General features: G+C 38.3%; 1 protein-coding gene across 12 annotated transcripts in view; it reads right to left on the bottom strand.

Annotated features, from left to right (window-relative positions):
* Positions 1 to 26,654, bottom strand: part of ATF2 (activating transcription factor 2) — an 80,632-nt gene extending 53,978 nt beyond the window's left edge. For 2 of the 12 annotated variants that reach the window (XM_032637391.1, XM_032637394.1), the window contains exons 1-5: positions 26,482 to 26,650; positions 17,833 to 17,933; positions 15,806 to 15,859; positions 8,895 to 8,969; positions 1,794 to 1,863 (exon numbers count right to left, since the gene is read on the bottom strand). In XM_032637391.1, coding sequence (XP_032493282.1) covers positions 1,794 to 1,863; positions 8,895 to 8,926 — 102 coding nt within the window. In that variant the 5' untranslated portion in view covers positions 8,927 to 8,969; positions 15,806 to 15,859; positions 17,833 to 17,933; positions 26,482 to 26,650. Of the gene's footprint in view, positions 1 to 1,793; positions 1,864 to 8,894; positions 8,970 to 15,805; positions 15,860 to 17,832; positions 17,934 to 19,563; positions 19,590 to 26,481 lie in introns of those variants that run through there. The other 10 variants (XR_004350720.1, XR_004350721.1, XM_032637390.1 and 7 more) reach the window with 8 other exon arrangements.
* Between the last annotated feature and the right edge of the window lie 372 nt (positions 26,655 to 27,026).

The raw sequence follows: 27,026 nt of genomic DNA, 5'->3' as shown, positions 1-27,026 counted from the left end.
GAAATGAAAAACCAAGCTTTCAGAGGAAAGCAATGGAGAATATCTTTATGACTTAAGGTTAAGCAAAAGTTTCTTAGATAAGTCACAAAAACCAACAACCAAAGAAGAGAAAAAATTAATACATTAGACTTCATTAAAATTAGAAACATCTGTTCATCAAAAGATACTATTATGAAAATCAAGTTGGAAACCACAGACCTGGAGAAAAATTTGATGACAGACTGGTACCCAGGATATTTAAAGAGCTCATACAACTCAATAATTAAAAGACAGGCAACCTAATTTTTAAAAACAAGTAGAAAATTTGAAAAGATATTTCACAAAAAATAAAGTATACGATTGGCCAATAAGCACATGAAAAAGTGCTCATTTTTTCATCAGTCAACAAAGAAATGCAAAGTAACACTTTATATATCAGTATACACACAATGAAAATGGCTAAAATTAAAAGATTGACACCAAATGTTGGCAAAGATATGATACAACAGGACCTCTCATAGACTGTTGGTGGAAATGCAAAGTGACACCTCTGTTTTGCAAAGTAGTTTGGCAATTTCCTATTATATATTACATATGATCCCACCACTACTCTCCTAGGTACTCACCCAAGAGAAAAGAAAGCATGCATTCATTCAAAGGCTTATACATAAATATTCACAACAGCTTTATTTCTAACAACTAAAAACTGGAAATAAGACAAATGTCCATAAACAAGTGAATAAATAAACTAATGGTGAAATAAGGAAATACTGCTCCTCAATGAAAAGGAATTAACTACTAATCACATAGCATGCAGAAATTGTAAATTAATTATGTGGAAGGAAAGAATCCAGTCAAAAGTACATACTGTATGATTCCATTTATATAAAATTCTGGAAAATACAAACTAACCTACAGTGACAGAAGGCAGATCAGTGGTTGACAGGGATGGGAGGGAGGTATAACAAATAAGCATGAGGAAACTTTTGGGGATGATGAATATGTTCACTATCTTAATTGTGGTGATGGTTTTATGGATACATACATATGTTAAAATGTATCAAACTGTACACTATAAGTATGTGCAGTTTATTGTATATAAATTATACCTCCATTTAAAATATCAGCTAAAGAAAACAATGAGAACCAAAGAAACACTTTAATACTTATTTATGATTTATAGTTTGTATATTTAAGTACTCTGTAAATTTACTACACATTAAATTTATTCTTTCATTCCTTAGTGTCTATAGCTATTTTAAGATTATTATAACAGTAATAGATTAATAATTTAATGGCCTATTAAAAAACACTGAAATATTATTTCTGTAACAACACTAAAATATTATTTTCTAAAAATGCTTCCATACATGCTCTATATTAAAGATGTTATACTTAAGAACATTCATATATTATTAGTGATATGCTCAGAGGTAAACATTAGTTTTTTTCATAAGAGTTCAGCAGGTAAACTAATTTTCATAAAAGATAATGTATATCTGATTTCCAATTAGGCAATTCACAATGATTTTCAACCAATAATGGTCAAATGAATATACTTTTAAATCTTGGATTTTCTCCAGGTTTTCCATCTTTCCCTTACAAGACTTATTTTTTTTTCCATATTAGATTGTATTCATTAAAACTCAGATGTGCTATTGAGGAAAATTAATTTCTTCCCCAAATTTTTCTGGGTTATTTTCATTCTAACTCCAAAATTGTACAAAACATTGTAAAAGAATCCTTTTAATGACAACATATATTGTCATAAGTGTTTTACTAAATATGAATATACAAAACAATTTATATATTACCTGGCCACATCCAGGGGCAGTACATAGAAAGGGTTTGTCATCACTCATATTCCACAGGTCCTTGTATTGCCTATAATAAAACATTAAGAAATGGCTAAATGTTTCACAGTACAGATTTTTAAATAGAGAACAACTTAAGGGCTTCCCTGGTGGCACAGTAGTTGAGAGTCCTCCTGCCGATGCAGGGGACGTGGGTTCGTGCCCCGGTCTGGGAAGATCCCACATGCCGTGGAGCGGCTGGGTCCAAGAACCATGGCCGCTGAGCCTGCGCGTCTGGAGCCTGTGCTCCGCAATGGGAGAGGCCACGATAGTGAGAGGCCCGTGTACCACAAAAAAAAAAAAAAAAAAATGAACAACTTAAAATGTAATATTATTTGATTTTCACTAAGCTTATCACCTTCTATCTGAATGTGAAGTAAAACACTTTTACTGACATTTTAACCCCACCTTCCATTTTCTTATTATGAACAGAGACATGTAACATGCAGATTTTACACTACAGAAAAAAATATTAGGAACCCTGATCTATCAGTCTAAATCTTTCCTGTTCAGTAGCATAAGTGCAGAAAAATGAAATAATGAGAAGATAACCACTTTAAATGCCAATGAAATAATGGACTAGGTAACTATCATCAATGTCTGATAAAACAATCAGGAACAAAGGTGACAGGAACTTTATAATGGCTGGGTCAGGGTGACAGCATCTGAACTCACAGGTCAGTCTTAAATTAACATCACTAAAAGTGAGACAAACATTATGTGCCCCCTGATATGATGCAATAAAAAGCACACAAAGGATTCTTGGGGGAAAAAAAGTCAAGCCTGAATCTAATCAAGCCTCTCTAGATCCAACTACAGGAAATACAGGAGATAGAAAAACATGTTGAAAGGGGATACAGCAGGAGCAAGAAGAACTACAATTCTGCAGCCTGTGGATCGAAAACCACATTCAAAGAGACAGACAAAATGAAAAGGCAGAGGACTATGTACCAGATGAAGGAACAAGATAAAAACCCAGAAAAACAATTAAATCAAGTGGAGATAGGCAACCTCCCAGAAAAAGAAATCAGAATAATGATAGTGAAGATGATCCAGGACCTCGGAAAAAGAATGGAGGCAAAGATGAAGAAGGCGTAAGAAATGCTGAAGAAAGACCTAGAAGAATTAAAGAACAAACACCTAGAAGAATTAAAGAACAAACAAACAGAGATGAACAATACAATAACTGAAATAAAAACTACACTAGAAGGAATCAATAGCAGAATAACTGAGGCAGAAGAACGGATAAGTGACCTGGAAGACAGAATGGTGGAATTCACTGCTGAGGAACAGAATAAATAAAAAAGAATGAAAAAAAAATGAGGACAGCCTAAGAGACCTCTGGAACAACATTAAACACACCAACATTCACATTATAGGGGTTCCAGAAGGAGAAGAGAGAGAGAAAGGACCCGAGAAAATATCTGAAGAGATTATAGTCAAAAACTTGCCTAACGTGGGAAAGGAAACAGCCACCCAAGTCCAGGAAGCACAGAGAGTCCAGGCAGGATAAACCCAAGGAGGAACATGCCGAGACACATAGTAATCAAACTGACAAAAATTCAAGACAAAGAAAAATTTATGGAAAGCAACAAGGGAAAAATGACAAATAACATACAAGGGAACTCCCATAAGCTTAACAGCTGATTTGTCAGCAGAAACTCTACAAGGCAGAAGGGACTGGCATGATATACTTAAAGTGATGAAAGGGAAGAACCTACAACCAAGATTACTCTACCTGGCAAGGATCTCATTTAGATTCGATGGAGAAATCAAAAGCTTTACAGACAAGCAAAAGTTAAGAGAATTCAGCACCACCAAACCAGTTCTACAACAAATGCTAAAGGAACTTCTCTAACTGGGAAACACAAGAGAAGAAAAGGACCTACAAAAACAAACCCAAAACAATTAAGAAAATGGTCAAAGGAACATACATATCAATAATTACCTTAAACGTGAATGGATTAAATGCTCCAACCAAAAGACACAGGCTTGCTGAATGGATACAAAAACAAGACCCATATATATGCTGTCTACAAGAGACCCACTTCAGACCTAGGGACACATACAGCCTGAAAGTGAGGGGATGGAAAAAGATATTCCATGCAAATGGAAATCAAAAGAAAGCTGGAATAGCAGTACCCATGTGAGATAAAATAGACTTATAAAAAAAGAATGTTATAAGAGACAAGGAAGGACACTACATAATGATCAAGGGATCAATCTAAGAAGGAAGATACAACAATTATAAATAAATATGCAGCCAACATAGGAGCACCTCAATACATAAGGCAACTGCTAACAGCTATAAAAGAGGAAACTGACGGTAACACAATAGTGGTGGGCTTTAACACTTCACTTACACTAATAGATCATCCAGACAGAAAACTGATAAGGAAACACAAGCTTTTTCTTTAGACCAGATAGATTTAAATGACATCTACAGGACATTCCATCCAAAAACAGCATATTACACTTTCTTCTCAAGTGCACACGGAACATTCTCCAGGATAGATCACATCTTGGGTCACAAATCAATCCTCAGTAAATTTAAGAAAACTGAAATCATATCAAGCATCTTTTCTGACCACAATGCTATGAAATTAGAAATCAGTTACAGGGGAAAAAACCGCAAAAAACACAAACACATGGAGGCTAAACAATACATTACTAAATAACCAAGAGATCACTGAAGAAATCAAAGAGGAAATCAAAAAATACCTAGAGACAAATGACAATGAAAACACGATGATCCAAAACCTATGGGATGCAGCAAAAGCAGTTCTAAGAGGGAAGTTTAGAGCTATACAAGCCTACCTCAAGAAACAAGAAAAATCTCAAATAAACACTCTAACCTTACACCTAAAGGAACTAGAGAAAGAAGAACAAAAAAACCCCAAAGTTAGCAGAAGGAAGGAAATCATAAAGATCAGATCAGAAATAAATGAAATAGAAACAAAGAAAACAATAGCAAAGATCAATGAAACTAAAAGCTGGTTCTTTGAGAAGATAAACAAAATTGATAAACCTTTAGCCAGACGCATGAAGAAAAAGAGGTAGAGGACTCAAATCAATAAAATTAGAAATGAAAGAGGAGAAGTTACAACAGACACGGCAGAAATACAAAGCATCCTAAGAGACTACTACAATCAACTCTATGCCAATAAAATGGACAACCTGGAAGAAATGGACAAATTCTTAGAAAGGTATAATCTCCCAAGACTGAACCAGGAAGAAACAAAATATGAACAGACTAATCACAAGTAATAAAATTGAAACTGTGATTAAAAATCTTCCAACAAACAAAAGTCCAGGACCAGACGGCTTCACAGGTGAATTCTATCAAATGTTTAGAGAAGAGCTAACACCCATCCTTCTCAAACTCTTCCAAAAACTTGCAGAGAAAGGAACACTCTCAACTCATTCTAAGAGGCCACCATCACCCTGATACCAAAACCAGACAGAGATACTACAAAGAAAGAAAATTACAGACCAATATCACCAATGAATATAGATGCAAAAATCCTCAATAAAATACTAGGAAACAGAATCCAACAACACATTAAAAGGATCATACACCAAGATCAAGTGGGATTTATCCCAGGGATGCAAGGATTCCTCAGTATAATGCAAATCAATTAATATGTGTGATATACCATATTAACAAATTGAAGAATAAAAACCATATGATCATCTCAATAGATGCAGAAAAAACTTTTGACAAAAGTCAACACCCATTTATGATAAAAACTCTCCAGAAAGTGGGCATAGAGGGAACCTACCTCAACATAATAAAGGCCATATACAACAAACCCAGCGCAAACATCATTCTCAATGGTGAAAAACTGAAAGCATTTCCTCTAAGGTCAGGAAGAAGACAACAATGTCCACTCTCGCCACTATTACTCAACATAGATTTGGAATTCCTAGCCACGGCAATCAGAGAAGAGAAAGAAATAAAAGGAATATAAATTGGAAAAGAACAAGTAAAACTGTCACTGTTTGCAGATGACATGATACTATACATAGAGAATCCTAAAGATGCCACCAGAAAACTCCTAGAGCTAATCAATGAATCTGGTAAAGTAGCAAGATACAAAATTAATGCACAGAAATCTCTTGCATTCCTATACACTAATGATGAAAAATCTGAAAGAGAAATTAAGGAAACACTCCCATTTACCATTGCAACAAACAGAATAAAATATCTAGGAATAAACCTACCTAGGGAGACAAAAGACCTGTATGCAGAAAATTATAAGACACTGATGAAAGAAATTAAAGATGATAGCAACAGATGGAGAGATACACCATGTTCTTGGATTGGAAGAATCAACATTGTGAAAATGACTATACTACCCAAAGCAATCTACAGATTCAGTGCAATCCCTATCAAGTTACCAGTGGCATTTTTTTTTTTACAGAACTAGAACAAAAAATCTTAAAATTTCTGTGCAGACAGAAAAGACCCCGAATAGCCAAAGCAGACTTGAGGGAAAAAAACAGAGCTGGAGGAATCAGATTCCCTGACTTCAGACTATACCACAAAGCTACAGTAATGAAGACAATATGGTACTGGCACAAAAACAGAAATATACATCAAAGGAACAGGATAGAAAGCTCAGAGAAAAACCCATGCACCTATGATCAACTAATCTACAACAAAGGAGGTAAGGATATACAACAGAGAAAAGACAGTCTCTTCAACAAGTGGTGCTGGGAAAACTGGACAGCTACATGTAAAAGAATGAAATTAGAACACTCCCTAACACCATACACCAAAATAAACTCAAAATGGATTCAAGACCTAAATGTAAGACCGGACACTATAAAACTCTTAGAGGAAAACATAGGAAGAACACTCTTTGACATAAATCACAGCAAGATCTTTTTTGACCCACCTCCTAGAGTAATGGAAATAAAAACAAAAATAAACAAATGGGACCTAATGAAACTTAAAAGCTTTTGCACAGCAAAAGAAACTATAAACGAAACGAAAAGACAATCCTCAGAATGGGAAAAGTATTTGCAAATGAATCAATGGATAAAGGATTAATCTCCAAAATATATAAACAGCTCATGCAGCTCAATATTAAAAAAACAAACAGCCCAATCAAAAAATGGGCAGAAGACCTAAACAGACATCTCTCCAAAGAAGTCATACAGATAGCCAAGAGGCACATGAAAAGCTGCTCAACATTACTAATTATTAGAGAAATGCAAATCAAAACTACAATGAGGTATCACTTACACCAGTTAGAATAGACATCATCAGGAAATCTACAAACAACAAATGCTGGAGAGGGTGTGGAGAAAAGGGAACCCTCTTGCACTGCTGGTGGGAATGTAAATTGATATAGCCACTATGGAGAGCAGTATGGAGATTCCTTAGAAAACTAAAAATAAAATTACCATATGCCCCAGCAATCCCACTACTGGGCATATAACCAGAGAAAACTGCAATTCAAAAAGACACATGCGGGCTTCCCTGGTGGCGCAGTGGTTGAGAGTTCGCCTGCCGATGCAGGGGACATGGGTTCGTGCCCTGGTCTGGGAGGATCCCACATGCCGCGGACCGGCTGGGCCCGTGAGCCATGGCCGCTGGGCCTGTGTGTCTGGAACCTGTGCTCCGCAACGGGAGAGGCCACAGCAGTGAGAGGCCCGCGTTTCGCCAAAAAAAAAAAAAAAAAAAAAAAAAAGACACATGCACCCCAATGTTCACTGCAGCACTATTTACAATAGCCAGGTCATGGAAGCAACCTAAATGCCCATTGACAGACGAATGGATAAAGAAGTTGTGGTACATATATACAATGGAGTATTACTTAGCCACAAAAAGTAACAAAATTGGGTCATTTGTAGAGACGTGGACAGACCTAGAGACTGTCATACAGAGTGAAGTAAGTCAGAAAGAGGAGAACAAATATCATATATTAATGCATATTATATGTGGAATCCAGAAAAAATGGTACAGATGAACCGGTTTGCAAGGCAAAAACAGAGACACAGATGTAGAGAACAAATGTATGGACACCAAGAGGGGAAAGTGGGGGTGGGGATGGGATGAATTGGGAGACTGGGATTGACATGTATACACTAATATGTATCAAACAGATAACTAATAAGAACCTGCTGTATAAAAAAATAAATTTTAAGAATCCTCTAACCTAAAAAAAAAAAAAAAAAAAAAAAAGAAAAACATGTCAAACAACATCACCAAGCTGGAATTAGCCAAATTCTACAGGACAAAAGACCTGGTTTCTTCAAGAAATAAATGTCATGGGGAACTAAAGAAAAGAGGAGGTAGAGGGGAACTGTTTTAGATTAAAAGAGGTCTAATAAACATACTAAACAAAATGCAATATGGGGACTTTCTTGGATCCAGATTTGAACCAAACAACTACAAAAAGACATTTTTGAGTCAAGATTGTTTTCCTACTTTTTGATATAGACTTAAAGTTTCCAATTATTCCTTCCGTTAACTTGTAGGTTTTTGTTTTTGCTTTCTTCATAGAAATTACATATATGAACTATATTTGACAACTAAAAATTCTGTAACATTGTTTCTTTTTCAACACTAGTTTGTTAACCTTTCGGAAATAAGTTTCTCTTCAGGAACAGAGATGACAATCACTATTATGGCCAAATTTGGGAAATGCTAGAATACTGTTTTTTGGGGGCAGGACTTTTCAGACTTTATATGTTCAAGAGAAATGACCAGAAGAGCACCTAGAATACAGCATTTTTGCCACATCCATTTTCTATTTGAACCTTTTTCACTAGAACAATACTAGAACATCTCATGGGACTAGTATTATTTGGAACTCATTTTAGGAGAAATCAAAACCCTAAAATATGTTTATGCTTGTCATAGTTAAGTATATTTTGATGCTCTATTTGATAATTTTAAAATACTATAGCAGTAGTAGCTAAACTACATACTAGGTAAGTATTTTCTTATTTATGAAAAACACTTGAAATATTTATCTAGAAATAACCTATGAGAATTTTTATAATCTAAAATATGAAAAAAGCACAAAATACCAAATATTGCATACACACCTGGCAGAATTCACATGTAACTTGAATTTCATAAGTTGTACAACTTATCACGTCCTCTTTTTCATGGCAAGGATACTGAAAAATGAAGTGGTTTCACACTGTTAAATATAGTTTTGAAACATTTCTTGAAACATAGTAAAACAATAAAAACACTCAAATAATTACACTCTTTGTAACACTACTGTCATCCAAAAACCCACTCACTATTAAGAATCTTTATAATAGAGCACTGCTCCTAAAATATGAACAGCCATATAAATGCCTTAAACATAGGTATTAATATATCCAACTCCACGATAAAGAGGGTAAAAGAGAAACATTTAGCCTTTAGGACTGTGGTTGAAGAGCAGTAATTAAAAGAGTGAAAATCCTGACTTTTGACGTCTGATGAAAAGATGAGATCTAGTATTTCAAAATATCTATTCAGAAAGCTTTAAGTTTTAAAAAATGTAGTCAGTGATGGTCTGGTTCTCGGCCTAATTCATCATTATTTGTCCCATAATGTAATGATAGTTGATCTTTATAAGAAGTTCCCTCTTCCCTAACTTTATAGTTTACTTATTTGACATTAGCTTAAGGACAAGTACAACATACTTAAACTATGTTTAAACTATGAGGGTCAGTGGCTCATCTTTAAACTCTACTAATACTCCATTACATTCACTGAAACCCCATGTAGTGGCAAACAGAGTTAACTATATGCTTATGCAAATAAGCCAATGGTACACAGAGAAAATTTTTATTTTACATAATTTTGCTTATAAATGTGGTGTCAAGAATGTCCTGCTCAGGAAAATTGGGTAATTCCTGTGGGGAAATGTGTAAATAGCTACACTTCTGAGTCCTGGAGTCAGAGATGGTCTGATATAGGAGAAAGGAAGAAGAAAGTTCTTTTCCTGGTCCCAGGCAAAACTTCTATCTATCTGGTAAGGTTACATTTCATCATTCACATCCAACTTTACCATGTTGCCTGTGAGAAGAGGGGAAAAAGCACTAGAATAAACCAAAGGAAACCTATAAAAGTTATGCTTCAGTCACTACCAGTAGAATGTGAACTCAATGAAGACAAGGAACTTACCTTTGGGTTAACTACCTGAAACAGTGGCTAGCTTATAGTAGCATTTACTCATTAAATATTAAGGAATGAATAAACAGCCACATGATATGAAAAAGTCAGATAAATTTAGTTTAAGTTATCTAACTGAAAAAACTTCTAAAACTAATAAATGCAGTTCATATTGCTTTGAAAAATCAAAGCAATATTTAAACTCAGTTAAGTTCAAGAAACATTTAAACACCAAACTCATGCCAAGACACAAAGGTGAAAAAACAAACAGTCCAAAAAAACCCAGAACAAAACAAACAGTCCCTCCACTTTGAGAAACTTTCAGTCAAGCAGAAGAAAGAATACAGAAATATAATTTCAATTCAATTTGCTAAGAATAACAGTTAAAATATTAAAAATATACAGGTAGGGGCTTCCCTGGTGGCGCAGTGGTTGAGAGTCCACCTGCCAATTCAGGGGACACGGGTTCGTGCCCCGGTCCGGGAGGATCCCACATGTCGTGGAGTGGCTGGGCCTGTGAGCCATGGCTGCTCAGCCTGCGCGTCTGGAGCCTGTGCTCCACAACGGGAGAGGCCACAACAGTGAGAGGCCCGCGTACCGCAAAAAAAAAAATAAAAAAATAAAAAGATAAATAAATAAATAAATAAAAATATACAGGTAGTGCAGGGACCGATCCGATAGTTCTAGAAAAGCTTTGAGGGAATTAACCCTTCGTATCCTCCTCTCTGATCTCTTCCACACACCCCTGACTACTATTGTCCCATTCTTCTACGAAAGGTGTTCCTTACCTGCAGGAGGCAACTTCTATAGTTCCTTTCCTATAGTCTAGGAACTAGACTATTTCCTAGCCAACCAATAAAAATTCCCATTCCTTATACTATTTCCTAATACCTAGCTGAGGTCTGTAAATATAAGTCAAAGCACCTTGGCACATAAATGATGAGAGTTCTTCTGGGAGGATTAACAAAGAGATAGCATTTTTAAGCTAACTAACTGAATCTCAAGCCTCTAAATCGAGGTTTATCTCCCTTTTACATCAAGGGTGGAAATATGCTCCTAGGAAAGCATGGGAAGGAGGCTTTGTTCAACTATAAACTCAGAGAAGACAATGACTGCAGATAGTGAACTGTTACTATACCACACCACTCTCTGGCAAGCATCCACAACCTATACTGGTAGGAAAATCACTGTCATGAAGAATATACAGAAGGGTTCTAGGCAAGATTTAAAAGAAGCCAGTTTCTTTGGTTTCTCTAATCTCTCTCTTAACTCTTCTTCTAACATTCCTTCATCTTCCCTACCCTAATGATTTAGTGCCAAAGTTCCCCCTTTTGTCTTTCAACCAACAAATATTTGAGTATCTACTTTGTGCTTTGCACTATGCTACATGCTAGGGATGCAGTGGTGAATTAAATAGATTCTGCCCTCAAGAAGCTTCCAGGATTGTGAAGGAGCTTATGCTAGCTAATCAAGCATCCAGCTCAGACTCCTCTTTCCAGTTTCTAAGACAATTCCACATATAAACACGTGTATGTTCCTCATATTTTCTCTATTTCATTGCTATAGGCATTTTATTTTAGAACTCCAAACTTGGTTAAAGGTATATTTTAAATTTTGTTATAACACAGCCATAGAACTATTCACCACTAGGTATCCCATAAATGATCAATCTTACATAATTCTAAAAAAACCTTTAAAACTCAAGTTTAATTGGGGTTCAGAAAGAGGTCATTGTTATTTCTGGATAGTATGAACTAGATTATGCTTACTGAATTAAGATGTTGTAAGGAACTTTAAATTTGCTCCCAGAAAAAATACAGAAGAAAAAAAAAGCCACCCAAAATACTATCATTCAGAGATTACTGTCTAACACTCCAGAGTACATATTCAGTCTTATTAATGTATAAAGATAAATAAAAAAATTTTAATTGTAAAAAGAGCATTATAACTTCCTTTAAAACACAATTATCTAAATTCTGCCACATCATCAAATATTAGATGTCATTTTAATGGCTATATAGTATTCCACAATACAGATATAACATATTTATAATTAATTCTTTACCACTGGATTTTTATCATCAGTGAATATCTTTGAGGACAAATCTTTGCGTAACATCCACATGAGGTAAAGAATAGGGATGGCACCAGCCCAGGATAGGATATCAGGGCCCAAGCAGGAAGATGTCTACTTGATGAGGAGGAGGGGGTCTGGTGGCAACAGGCAATTCATTACATATACATGCAGGTATTAACTGAATAAGTGAATTTATCAAGGATATAGTAGATGAAGGTAAATTCACACTACAGGTGAAGGTAATTACACAGAATAAACCCTGGTACTGGATGAGATTTGGAGATATTCATGTGCACTCACGACTTTCAATATAAATATACAGATATAGAAATACAGATGATAATATGTGTATATACATGCATATATATTCAAATACTTCCCTAGCTGTGTCACTGAGAAGGCCTGGGAGCACTGATACCCAATAGCAATAAGCCCTCCAGACCTCGATGTCAAAATACTATTCTCCACCAAAAGGAACCTGGGATCCTTGAAGAATTGGCTGATTCCGAGGCTAAAGCAGGAATAATACAGGATGGGCCTTGAATACCTTCTGCAAGAAAGTAAAGAAGGACTTATGGATTTAGCCAGAAAGTGGCCAAATCTCAGACAATTTGAGATTCAAAATAAATGATAGTAATAGATCATACTGTGAATAAAATAGGATTCCATTAATCTGATATAAAACATACCAATGTAGAAATGAAAATTTGATAAGACAAAATGTTTCCATCCTCTCAAAGTATCTCCCTATAAAATACATTTTAATTACTAAAGGCAAAACAGTAATATACAGTACAAAAGCCTGGCAAATATCACTTTACTCAAGTGATCCAAGTTAACAACACTAAACATAAGGAAAATCAACATCAATATCATTGCAACCCTTCGGTTGCAATGAGGAGGACACAGCATCACTTTCATAATAGTCATGCCAAAGATACATAACCTGAGTCTAATCGTGAAGAAACATTACAGAACACCAAATGGAGGTAAACTCCTCAAATAACTGGGCCATAATCTTCAAAAGTGTCCAAGTCATCAAAGTCAAGGAAAGATCGAGGAACTGCTTCAGATTGAAAAAGACCAATGAGACATGATAACTAACTGCAATATGAGATTCTAGACTGAATCCTTTTGCTATAAAGGACAGACATTATTGGAATAACTGGCAAAACTTAAATGTAATCTGCAGATTAGATGGTAGCAATATTTCAAAGCTAATTTCTTGATTTTCATGGTTGTATTATGGTTTTGGAGGAGAGTGTCTTATTGTAGAAAGTAAAGTATTTGGGCGAATGGGACATCATGCTAGCAACTTACTCTTAAAAGGTTCTGGACTAAAAAACTTAAAAATAAAAAAGGAAAAACCTACAGAGGGAGGGACTTCCCTGATGGCGCAGTGGTTAAGAATCCGCCTGCCAATGCAGGGAACACGGGTTCGAGCCCTGGTCTGGGAAGATCCCACATGCCACAGAGCAACTAAGCCCGTGCGCCACAGCTACTGAGCCTGCACTCTAGAGCCCGCGAGCCACAACTACTGAGCCCGTGTGCCACAACTACTGAAGCCCACGTGCATAGAGCCCATGCTCCGCAACAAGAGAAGCCACCGTACTGAGAAGCCCGTGCACCGCAACGAAGAGTAGCCCCGACTCGCCACGCTAGAGAAAGCCTGCGCGCAGCAACGAAGACCCAATGCAGCCAAAAAATAAATTAATTAAAAAAAAAAACTTACAGAATGAATTTAAGTTATATATAAATAACATGCACTGTGATAATTCAATATATAACCACTATATAATTAGTATCATGTAGTTTTTAGCAGTAGTTTTGAGAAAAATACTAAAACACACAGATTCTCTAACAATTCTCTGCTTGCTTCCAGTTTATAACCTTCATGTTATGAGATGTCAAAGAACATGGACTTCCCTGGTGGTCCAGTGGTTAAGACTCTGTGCTCCCAATGCAGGGGGCACGGGTTCAATCCCTGGTCGGGGAACTAGGATCCTGTATACCTCACCACACGGCCAAAAAAAAAAAAAGAGCGAGAGATGTCAAAGAACAGAAAAACTATGTTCTGTACTGAAAAGAGCAAACTTAGTAGAACAATTTTTGTATCTGAATAAAGACTCAAAGGGTAGTGTTAGACAATTATTTGTCCTATAGGTAACTCCTTTGTTTAAAATCTGAAATGTGAGTTAAACCTATTAAGCAAAATAGACAATCCTTTAGGCTGTAGTATCACTATTTCCATGCCATTTTGAATTATATCATTCAAATGATGCAGCTGATAAAAATGTGTGCTTTTCTTACATCTCACCAAAAACAAGTAAGCAAGAAACCAATTCACTTCACAGAAAACAGTGTGAGTCAAGTGGGAGCAGGACATTCCTAAGATACTGCTGGTCTCCCCCGAAGGGGACAGCCAAGCCCTGTCTGTCTTGGGTGTTGACAATGTGGACAAAAATGTCCAAAGGTATGACAGGATCTATCCTCTGCCTCTCTCCATGTTCCTGACCAAGAAACAAAGGACTTGTGACTCTCAAAAATATTTGAAAGAAAATTTCTACCCATCTCCACTATCCACTCATTCAGTCTCCCAAATAGGAGGAGAAATAACTTGGTGAACTTGAGAAAAGGGTTATTATGGATATGTAACTTAGGGCCCTCTTGGCTCCTGAGTTCATTTCTCACAGAAATATATGGGAAAGACTACAGTCCTTCACTACATGGCTGGGTAAACATCTAATCTGTAGACCTCCCTAACCCTCTGGGGTGGGGCATCCACTGTCTTTACACTTGGGGTAAAAGTTCATTTCAGGCTTAGGTCCAAAACATGTTCTCCAGTCCAGACCTATCAGCAATAAAGCTGGTATCTATTTTTATTCTTTTAAAATTTTTAACATATAAATCATTTTTGGACAAAAACACATGCCCCTGGTAAAAATCAAACAGTACAAAAGGATATACAGTATAAAGTAAGTCTCCTTCCTTTTTTCCCACCCCTGACCTCAGTCCCAATTTCCAAAGATAACCACTCTTACCAGTTACTATGTATTTTTCCAGAGATAATCCATGTATTTACAAGTATATTATATATGTGTATATCACATTTTTATACAAATTGTGGCATACTATACATGCTGTTATGAATTTTGCTTTTTCATTTAACAATATATTACAGCTGGTATTTTAATCCCCCCATCCACCAAAAAAAAGAAAATAGTGTGAGTAAATGAATCTTTGAAAATAGGGGTGGGGGGAAATGACACAATTTCTGGTGACTAATTTCAGAAATCACTAGAGTCTAAAATGTGAATTTGATTGATCTTCTAGTTAGTTATAGAACTACAAATGCTGTAACCTCTTACATTTAAAGCATGTACTCAAGTTTCAAAGCAGATTTTTAAAATATGGATATTACTAAATGTTACACACAATGTACAGAATTCCCAAACATTTCTAATACAAATAATTTATTTTATGAAATTTATTTGGAAGACATTTGACTATTTTGTACCCGATACTACATTAAGAATAAGAAAGATGGTCCCTGACCTCAAAATCAGATTAGTAAGGAAAACAAATAAGTGAAAATAGTAATACTAATTCAGTGATATACATATAATAATAGATATACACAAGCGCTATGGGAACATAGGGGAATAAAGGGTATACTGGAACTGGTCATCTCTCCTCCGCAGCCATAATCCCCTCTTAGAGCCACACTGCCAGCAAAGGGCAATCCTGTATTTCCATGGCCTGACATACCTGTTTCAGGTGAACCAGAGGAGACACCCGAACAGTCAAGCCATCAGATTACCTCTTCAGGAAACGTGTAAAAAGAAAAAAATAATAATAATAAATCAGCCAAACAGAGGTATACACTAGACATTCAAAATCATACTCAGGACTGGCAGACATTTTCTGCCATGTTCATACTGATAAGAAATTAATGAGGGACTTCGCTGGTGGCACAGTGGTTAAAAATCTGCCTGCCAATGCAGGGGACGCGGGTTCAATCCCTGGTCCAGGAAGATCCCACTGCCGCGGAGCAACTAAGCCCGTGAACCACATCTACTGAGCCTGCACTCTAGAGCCCGTGAGCCACAACTACTGAAGCCTGCAAACCTAGAGCCCGTGCTCCGCAACAAGAGAAGCCACCACAATGAGAAGCCTGCGCACCACAACGAAGAGTAGCCCCCGCTCAACACAACTAGAGAAAGCCCACGCCCAGCAACAAAGACCCAATGCAGCCAAAAGTAAATACCTTAATTAATTTTTAAAAATTAGTGAAAGCCAGAATGGAGTAGGCACAGAAAAACAGGGACGAGAAACCATGTAGCCAAGATGAAGGAAAGAAGTTTCTGCAATGCCTGACTGTGCTTTCTGTGATTGGGTCATGTGAGAATCTTCTGTATCCTGATTATGAGCTTTTTTTTTAGGTTGAATTTATCCGATTTTCTACCCCCTAACTTAGTACCTAGCCGACCCTGAAGAGAGGGTCTGTGAAGGGTACTGAAGGAAGTAATGCCTCAGCTTAGTCTTCTCAAAGAAATAAGAGATGATGTTTTGGGCAGAGGAGACAGCATGTAGAAGCACAGTAAAGCAGAGTACACTGAAGGATCTCTAAGAACTTCTGATGGCTAAAGCATGGGATATATGATTGAAGGGAAGAGAGGTGAGGCCAGAGAAGGAAACATATCTCTAAGGGCCTTTAATACCCCAGTAAGGAGTCTGAAGTCCAACCTCACTCCCCCATCCCACCCGCACCCTGAGGTTATAAACTATGGTCCTGCACCAAAATGTCGAGCTAAGAAAGTTTTTCCATTTTTTAAATGGTCAGTGGGTAGGGAAGAAGAAGCAACAGAGACTATATGTGACCCCCATAAAGCCTAAAAATCTTACTATCTGCCTCTTTAAAGAAAAAGTTTGCTTAATCCTGCTGTAAAAAATGGAAAGATTTTAAATAGGTGAATTAGATAATCAAAGGGGCATTTTTGCAACATCTCTAATGGAAGTGTGGAGGATGGACTGGTGAGAGTAACACTATGCATAAGAAAACCAGTACACGTTACTACTAGATTCAGGAAAGAGAATGATGGTTTATACTCAAGCAGTGCCAGTCAAAATGAGAGGAAAGGACAAGTTATGGAAAAAAATGTTCTTATGATAAGGCCTCTAATCCTTAACACTGTCTGCAGACCCTTGCGTGGACTGACCTCTGCCACCCACCCCAGTCTTAATGATACCTTGATCTCTTGGCTGTAGTTAGGCAGCTCCCTCTCTCAGCCTAGAATGCTCTTACTTCCCACTCATCTGTTCCTTTCTTAGTTAATACCACTCACCTCTGATCTTCCTCCAGCCACTATCCCCCTACCCTGAAATTCGGATGTCTCATTTACTTATTCAGTCAATAAGTATTTATCGAGCACATGCAAGAGGGTAGGAGTTAATCCTTACAAAATCCTAGGAGAGTTGAGACTTTCATATTGGAACTCTTTGCTACAGAGGGCTCCCTAGTCAGACAAGTTTAGGACCCTCTGAGTTAAACAAAATTACATACTTTTATGCAGTCTTCAGTGTGCTTTTACATGCTGACATGCACTGTAGTTCCAAAAGGATATTTCCAAATTTGCTGAACCTTAGGAATTTCTTTTACTAAACATTATCAATATGGTAGGACAACTAGCATTCTGAGGATTACCGTATGGAAACACCTCTTGAACTTAATAATATTTGAGAAACAATCACAAAATAAAAGACCACTTTTGCAGCAAAAGCTTAAAATTTCTTACCTTTCTAGCTGGTGGGCCATGAGCTTTATTTACTCTTCTGCCAGGAATCCCTCAACTCCAATCAAGTAAGCAGTGCTTCTCAAGTTTCCATCTAAGTATCCCTAGGGCAAAGGAGAGGCAGAAAAGAGCAAACTCATTACTCTGCAAAATCTAAATAACTCCAGGAACTTCCCTGGTGGCGCAGTGGTTAAGAATCCGCCAGCCAATGCAGGGGACACGGGCTCGATCCATGGTCTGGGAAGATCCCACATGCGGTGGAGCAACTAAGCCCGGGTGCTGCAACTACTGAAACCCACGCGCCTAGAGCCCGTGCTCTGCAACGAGAGAAGCCACGGCAATGAGAAGCCCACACACTGCAATGAACACAACCAGAGAAAGCCCACATGCAGCAACGAAGACCCAACACAGCCAAAAATAAATAAATAAATTTAAATAAATAACTCCACTACAAAAATTTGTAAATGTTTATGTTATATTTTAAAATGCATGTGTATTTTGCCTTCTATTCCATTATTTTTTAGTATAAAAATTAAGGTTCCCTGCAAATCTTTAATGCTCCAGGAAGATGTTTACCTTGTGGCCTCCCAAAACTCCTGGCACACTGCCACCTATCAGATGTGTAACAGTTTCAAAGATGGAAGCATGGCAATGGAATCTTGGTGAAAAGGGAAAAATAAAACTTTTTAATATAACAGAAGGAAGAGGTAGTCACAGCTGATCCGCGAAACGGCAGCGCTGAATCTTGAGCGTCAAAATTCTTAAGAGTGAAGGTTAATGGCTCTTCTTGTGCCAGTGTGCTTCACACAACTGTTTATGTGCTTCTTATTTGGAAATGACTTTTTTATGCCTGTATCAGTTAGGATTAGGTTCAGCTGTGAGTGAGAAAACTCAAAATAACAATGGCTTAAATGAGTCAGAAATTTATTTCTCTCACAAGAACACAGGCAGTCCAGAACCATGATCATTGGGAACCCAGGCTCCTTCTGTCTTGTTGTTCTTCCATCCTCAACATGTGGCGTCCCCTTCACAGTTTAAAATAACTGCTCAAGGTCTAGCCATCACATCAATGGCAGGAAGGAAAATGGTGAGATGAGAGATAGCCTCCCTTTAAGGATACTTTTCAGAAATCTTACAGGAAACTTCTATTCTGGCCAGAACTTAAATCACATGGCCCAAGCTAGCAAGGAAGCTGAGAAATACATTCTTTATTTCACCACATGCTTAGAAAAAAAAACTGGAGCATCTACAATAAGGAAAAAGAAGAGAATGAATATTGGTGGACAATTAGTTGTTTCTGTCATCATATGCAGCTCATTCTAAAATGTAAGATGGTTGGATACCTTGTAGAGATGTCTTATCAGTCCACTGAAGGGAGCTTTCAAAGGCAGAAACTCCTGCCAGTGGCCAAGGAGCAAGACCAATGTTAATAAGGACTTCTCTAAATATGCAAGACCAATCTGTAGGTGACAGAGGAAGAAGGAAAACTATCTGAAGACCAGAGTAACAATATAAGAGTAAAGCAACAACCTAAATAGTTGTAGTTTAGGAGGATAAACTCACTAGGCAGTCCACAAAACTTAGGAATGATTACATGGGACCGTTAGGTAAGTAATGGAGTGCCTAAGGTGAGATTGGGTAAGAACTTTGCAGAAAGTTCAGTTACCAATTGCATTAGGAAAAGGCAGCTATCCCAGGAGCAAGATGTTAAAGGGAGAGTTGACCTTCCCTTACCTGAGGGCTGAGCTCCCATGCATGAGGGCCAAGTATGAACTTGGAGATTTCCTTATTGCACAGACTGTTGAAAAGAAGAGTTGCACTTTACCTTGAGTAAGGTTGGCCAGAACAGCCTTAATATGTTTAAAACTTTTGATGCAAATATCAAAAGCTATAAGGACTCATTTCAAAATCGGTAATGAAATTGTTCTATATACAGACTGTTCCTTAAAGGAAAAGGGACCAGAACAGGGTATTTAGCTAGACAAATGTAAATTTGGGACTATGAATGGAGCAGCAATTCAAAGGACAAATGGCTCTGTGGGATAACTGTACTTACTACTGAAAATAATCCACATATAAGTGGATCCATGCAGTTCAAACCCATGTTGTTTAAGGATCAACTGTACTTATAAAAGAATGGTGTCAGTATCTTGAAAAGCCAGAAATTACATTTTTTTAACTATCTAAACTTATGAAGAAATATTTTAGGAATCAACTTAGAAATGTGCAAGAGTACATAGTTTATCAAATTTCTTTTCAGGAGTATATATATGAGTGTACTAGGCAGAATGGCCCCCCAAAGATGTCCACACCCCAATCCCTGGAACTTATGAATAGGTTATGTTACATAGCAAAATGGACTTTGCAGATGTAAAAATCATCACAGATTCCAAAATAGGAAGATTATCCTGGGTTATCCAGATGGCCAATCTAATCACATGAGCCAGTAAGAGTGAAGAACTTTATCTGTCAGAGAGCTTTTGGCAGTAGCAGAAGTCAGAGATTAAGCATGAGAGAGACTTTACCTGCCATTACTGGAGGGGCAGCACTGAAAGCATTTCAACTTCTATGAGTGAAGACTAGCCCTGGCTGACAGAAAGGAAAGAGGGACCTCAGTCTTAAAACTGTATGCAGTCAACAATCCAAATGAACTGGGAAATGGATTCTTCCTCAGAGACTCCAAAAAGAAAGAAAGAATGCAGCTCTGCTAACATACTGATTTTGGCTTTGTAAGACCCATGTAGTGGGCCCAGCTGAGCCCACCTGGACTTCTGACAAACAAAAACTATGAGATAAATTTGGGTTGTTTTATGATGCAAAGTATGTAGTGATTTGTGAAACAGGAATAAAAAATAAAGTAAGCAAAAATGCTAATGTACTCAGGAGGACAGGCTTGTAGCCCAAGGAACCGCATAGATTCAGAGTTTTCTCTGTGCTCTAATTTCCTTCTCATATCTTGGTAAGTGCCACAAAATGCCAAGAAATGATCCTAGAGCTCATACTAGGAAGAGCAATATGGTCATAATGATGAACTTAAACCTAAGAAGTTGAAAACCTGTAGCTATAAGCCAGTAGGAATTCATTCCCCTTTGAGTTTCTAAATTAGGAAAAATTTAAATGGTATGATTTCACCTCCTATCCTCTCCAGGAAGAAAAAATATACTAGTTTCAGGATTGTCAAAAATAATAATTGAGGGCTTCCCTGGTGGTGCAGTGGCTGAGAGTCCGCCTGCTGATGCAGAGGGCGCGGGTTCGTGCCCCAGTCGGGGAGGATCCCACATGTCACGGAGCGGCTGGGCCCGTGAGCCGTGGCCGCTGAGCCTGCGCGTCCGGAGCCTGTGCTACGCAGCGGGAGAGGCCACAACAGTGAGAGGCCCACGTACCCTCCCCCCACAACACACACAAATAATAATAATAGAAAACAATACTGTATATGTAAAACATATCAAGTACAGTGCATGGCACTCATATAGTATCTATTCAGTTTATTAGAAGTTTTACTGTATTTTGACTTTAAATGTACATTTTCCTAATACTTAATTAATCTAAATCTTACTACCTTCTTTATTTTTAAAGCCAGAAGCTGAGCACTACATAGTTTAACTTTTAGACAGAAGATTTTTACATTAATCTTTAACCCATGAATTTGATGTTATCCCATAAGGTTATTTGGTATATAGTGTTTTACTTCATCAATGTAAGAAAGTGAGAAAAATGTAAGTTCCGCTTTAAAGAGGAAAGCAGCAGTTTTTAATTGTTCACTACTCACAGGAGACACAACAGATGTTCTTCATACATATCACAACTCCCAAGAATATACCAAAGTTTTGATGAAATTCCTCAAAGTTGATGGGATACATGAAGAGCATCACAGACTTTTCTCAATACTGTATTCATGAAAGTACATTATGAGTGCAGTTGGCCCTCCGGATTCAACAAACCTCAGATCAAAAATATTTGGGGGGGGGCGGGGGGCTTCCCTGGTGGCACAGTGGTTGAGAGTCCTGCGCTCTGCAACGGGAGAGGCCGCAGCGTTGAGAGGCCCGCGTACCGCAAAAAAAAAAAAAAAAAAAAAAAAAAAAAAAAAATATATATATATATATATATATATTTGGGGGGAAGAAATTCCAGAAAGTTCCAAAAAGCAAATCTTGTATTTGCCTCCTGCCTGGCAACTATTTACAAAGCATTTACATTGTATTAGGTATCATAAGTAATGTAGAGACGATTTAAAGAATACGGGAGGGTGTACTTAGGTTACATGCAAATACAGTGCCATTTTATATAAGGGACTTGAGCATCAACAGATTTTGGTATCTGCAGTGGATCCTGGAACCGAACCCCACAGATACCAAGGGATGACTGTATGTGAATAGTGAAATCAGCCCAATATCTCAAAATATTATTTAATAATATCAGTAGTCCAATTTTTAAGTCAAACTTCATTTTTTCAAGTGAGTCTTGATTATTCCCAGACCTTTAATTCCTAGGTGAATTAAGGTAAGCAAGTTCTTGTTTTATAGTTTAAAATTACAACAGAACAACATTAGAAATATATAAATACAAAGAATTTACAGATTAACGGTTATGAATATGAACAGTGCTAATGAAAGTTTTTACTAATAACATCATTTTAGATTTGGTAATCATATCAGCTATACAAAACAGTGTCCATAGCATTAATTTTGCTCAAGGTAGATGTATAAAATGTACCTATTGATCATTGCTTTTCCTCACTAAAAACTTATCTTTGTAAAAGTAATATAGAAACTCACAGCTCACCAAGAATTACAATAATTCATAATCACCGCTTAGGAGTACATCAATAATTTCTCATTATGAAGAGGGCACAATTAAGATACAGATTATGTACAATTCCCATTACAACACTAGTAAGCTTACCTCCCCCCACACCATGCAAAGTACATCAAAATTCAGGTAAATGAAAGAGATATTACCTCAGAAGTAACCCTCAATCCAACATCCACACTTCAACGATCATTAAAACCTATCTTACAATGATAAAAGATACTAGTGACTCTCAACACCATGACTGAGAAATGATGCTATACTTATATTAAATAATTAGTAAAGAAATCAAAAGAACAAACATTAGAAGTATGATGTTTTAATTTAATCATCTCTTCCACTATAGAGAGGAAGAAATGAAAGGTCTCACAGAAATGTTTATAGTGGGATTGGTGGAGCAGAAGAAAATGACAACTGGAATGCATGCAAATCACAGTATCATGACTTTACCATCTCAAAATGTGGATATGCTATACTCCACGAGTTTTATATAGAAAAAGTCTCACTTGGGAAGAACGGATGTATATGGAACAAAAACTACAAGCTATTCTCTCACATGGATTTATGAAAATTCTGAGGTAGTATTATAAGTTCCACCACAAATTGTAAGTTCCTAGGGAAGACTCAACATTATTGCCAAAGCTACCAAATAGATGACTGCTGTACTGTCTTCAAGCCACACCACATGCATGCCTGTTGGGGTTGTGATGGATTATTATTATTTTTGAATGAACTTTAACAATTATAATTACCATACCATATACTGAGTACTCATTAAGTTCCTGACACTGTTTCAAGCATTGTATATACGTTAAATATTTGAATGTTCACAACAAGACTATGAGTTAAGTATTATCTTTAAAGATAAGGAAACTGAGGCACAGAGAAGTTATATGATTTGCCCAAGGTGACCCAGATAATAAGTGGTAGACTCATGACAACCTGATTAGTAACTACCCTACGACATTGATTATATACTTACAATGACCCAGAAGATAATACTGAGGAAACAAAAACAGGCAATTTGGCTGTAACATACACATTCCTTATTTGAAGGGTTACCTATATGGAATGTCACTATGAAGTTTAATAATTCACAAATGTATAGTTCAGAAAGAAGCTCTTATATTAAAACAAACTAGCATAAGACATCCAATGTGTAAACTATGTAAAACTGCAGAAAATTTAAGGATTATTGCTACTTGGATGTCAAAAGTTTCAGTAATCTTTAAGAGAAATAAAATCAGTGAAATGACAGAAAATATGAAATACACATATCTGTCCCAGCACACAGATCACTGGCAGACAAATAACTACAGACTGATATAGTCAACTAAATAAAACTTCTAAATAACGTCACTTACATTAATAATTCCTGGGCTTCCCGGGTGGCGCAGTGGTTGAGAGTCCGCCTGCCGATGCAGGGGACGCGGGTTCGTGCCTGGGTCCAGGAGGATCCCACATGCCGCGGAGCGGCTGGGCCCGTGAGCCATGGCCGCTGAGCCTGCGCATCCGGAGCCTGTGCTCCGCAACAGGAGAGGCCACAACGGTGAGAGGCCCGCGTACCGCGCAAAAAATAATAATAATAATTCCTAGCTAAGTAATCCTACTTTTTTTAATAAGTGCAACTCCAAAGTTGGTAAAATTATGACAAAGTTGATGCAGTAACATTCTGATGACAGTGTAAACTTGCTCAACTCTTTGGGGAGGCAAAAATTTGGCAACTGTAGAAACATTTATATCCTTTGACCTAGAATCTCATTTGAGATTGGTATCTACAGAAATAATTCAAAATAAAAGATCTATGCACAGAGACGCTTAATTCAATGTTAAAACAGGCAGAAACTGAAAGTTATTTTCCTGTTGGACCTTTAAAATTGAGGCAATTTTAGGAACTTCGCTGGTGGCACAGTGGTTAAGAATCTGCCTGCCAATGCACGGGACACGGGTTCAAGCCCTGGTCTGAGAAGATCTCACATGCCGGGGAGCAACTAATTCCATGTGTCACAACTACTGAGCCCACGTGCCACAACTACTGAAGCCCGCGCACCTAGAGCCCGTGCTCCGCAACAAGTGAAGCCACTTCAATGAGAAGCCCGTGCCCCGCGAAGAAGAGTAGCGCCCGCTCTCTCCAGCAACTAGAGAAAGCCCGCGTGCAGCAAGGAAGACCCAACGCAGCCAAAAATAAATAAATAAACAAACCAATAAAAAACAAACACCTATGTTCTAAATTACCACAATATTATAGTTTAAATAATTAAAAACTTAATGGCAGGAGCATTCTCTCAGAACAAGATCAAACATGTCTTAGGAAAGCAGCATACACAGCACTGTAAATCTGGAATATTCTTACAAACTATTTTACAAAGATTAGGATTCAATTATCAATGACCTTAAAGACCCATGAACTTTTTTGTTTCTTGATCTGAAGAAGGGCATCTCTATTTTTGAACACACTTTACAACGATGTTCCTACAGTTTTGAAAACAGTGTTTACAGTGGATTTTTCAAGTCACTGTAACAAATTTAAATTTAATTACAAAATATCATTGCTATTGCATTTGTCTTTCAGGGCACTTAACCCTACTGGGATGACTCTTTAACAAGCTTCTCACCTTCACAGTTTTCGTACAACAGACCAAGCATATAGGCTTTCCGATTATGCCTAGAAAAACTATTACTGACAGTGGTTATAAATTTCTTCAGATAGGACAAAAAACATGCTCAGAGGAACAGTTTTTGTTCTGATTTCAAATATTCACATTAAATTTATTTAGTTACTATCTCCAAAATTTTAAATTCCTAAGAAATTGTAACTTTCACATAATAATTTACAGATTAGTCAACAGGCCTAAGGTCCATCAGGAGTAACCCCTTTCACTCCATCATATTCACAATAGTTTTGCTCTTGGCCTGACCAGTTTTAAAACTCTTCATTAAACAAAGACAATTTTATACCACTTAAAGGCACAAAAATAGTCCCCATCTCTTCCGTCCTCTGCCTCCTTCTAGCGTCAGTTCAACCAGCGAACACAGAAAACACACTCTCGGCCCTGGTCCCCGGGATATCAATTTAAAAAAAGCACAGGTGATTTCCCTACAGAACGTTTGCAGTCCACCCAGGAAGGTTAAAAAAAAAAAAAAAAGGGGGGGGGTAAAATACCAGAATCAATCTGCACCCGCACCTCAGCCCCGCCCCATCTGAAAAAGTGGGGGGTGGCGGGAGTGTGAAGGGGCAGAAAGGACAGAAAAGGCCGAGACTTCCAGCTCCCAGGTTCTGCATACCATTTGTTCCATCAGCTCCCACCGCAGCCAGAGACCCTGACCCTGTTTTCTGCCGCGCCTCCTGATCCTCCCCCTCGCCACCATCACATACAGTTCCCAACCACTGAGTGGGGAGACCAGAGCCGGCCCTCTTCCTGTTCAACCCAAGGACTGAAGGGGGCTCTCCTTGCACCCTCGGCAAATCCGACGTGTGCCCCAGGGATCTCCAAACTGACCAGACAAGGGAACGATACAGCAGGGGGAGGGGTCTAAGAGGAGCCGTTATTCCTTTTTCCTCCTCGTCAGGAAAGCGCGCGAGCGGGGAGGGGCCGGAACAACAAATGCCAGTTACCTAACGGTCCGGCCTGTTCGGCCGGGCTCCCGAAGCCGACGCCGCGCGGGCCGCTAAAGCTGCAGCACAGCCACAGCCGCCCCGAGGGCTAGGCACTGGCAGGAGCGCCCGAGGTGATGGGAAGCGGGGGGTGGGGACTATGGTGAGCGACGTCGCCATGTTAGTGCCTTCTTTCTCTGTATCCCTACAGTCTCCAGTCCTGCGGCCCTCTCCTCATCACTACTCACCTTTCCAGGTCACTAGTTCATGCTTCTTTCGGTCGCTGGGGAGACCCGAGCTCAGCGGTGTTTACAAACCACCCCTGGAGGAAAGGACTGAACCGCACTTTAAAGGCCACGGGCTCCCACAGGCTTCCGTCCTCTCTCGCGAGATCTGACTGACAACCCTTCTCTCCGCCCCCCTCCCGACATCCCTCCTTTCTTCTCGCGCCCCTCCTCTCCACGCACACGCCCCTTCTTGCCTTCCTTCTGACAGAGCGCCTCCGGATCAGATGGTTCAGTCAGGCTTAAGGAAGGGGGCGGGAACCAAAGAATACTCGGGCGCTGGTTATTGGATACAGAACCCGAAGGGCGGGAAGCAGTTCTGGAGGGGGCGGGACCAGGGAGTTAGAAGAGTGGCGTCTCTGTACCCGGGAGCTGCGGAAGGCTGTGATTGGCAGCCGGCTGGAGGTGGGCGCGAGTGTAGGGCGCTGGAGCAGGTGGATGTTGAGGTCGCGTGAGGAGGTTGATGGTGTGCAGGCAGGAAAGGTGAACTCTGGGAAGGCTGCCGGTGG

The sequence above is a fragment of the Phocoena sinus genome, chromosome 7 (genome assembly GCF_008692025.1).
Source record: "Phocoena sinus isolate mPhoSin1 chromosome 7, mPhoSin1.pri, whole genome shotgun sequence".
Lineage (NCBI taxonomy): Eukaryota > Metazoa > Chordata > Mammalia > Artiodactyla > Phocoenidae > Phocoena > Phocoena sinus.
Note: the sequence above shows the minus strand (reverse complement) of the source record. Positions and strands in the feature narration are given on the sequence as shown.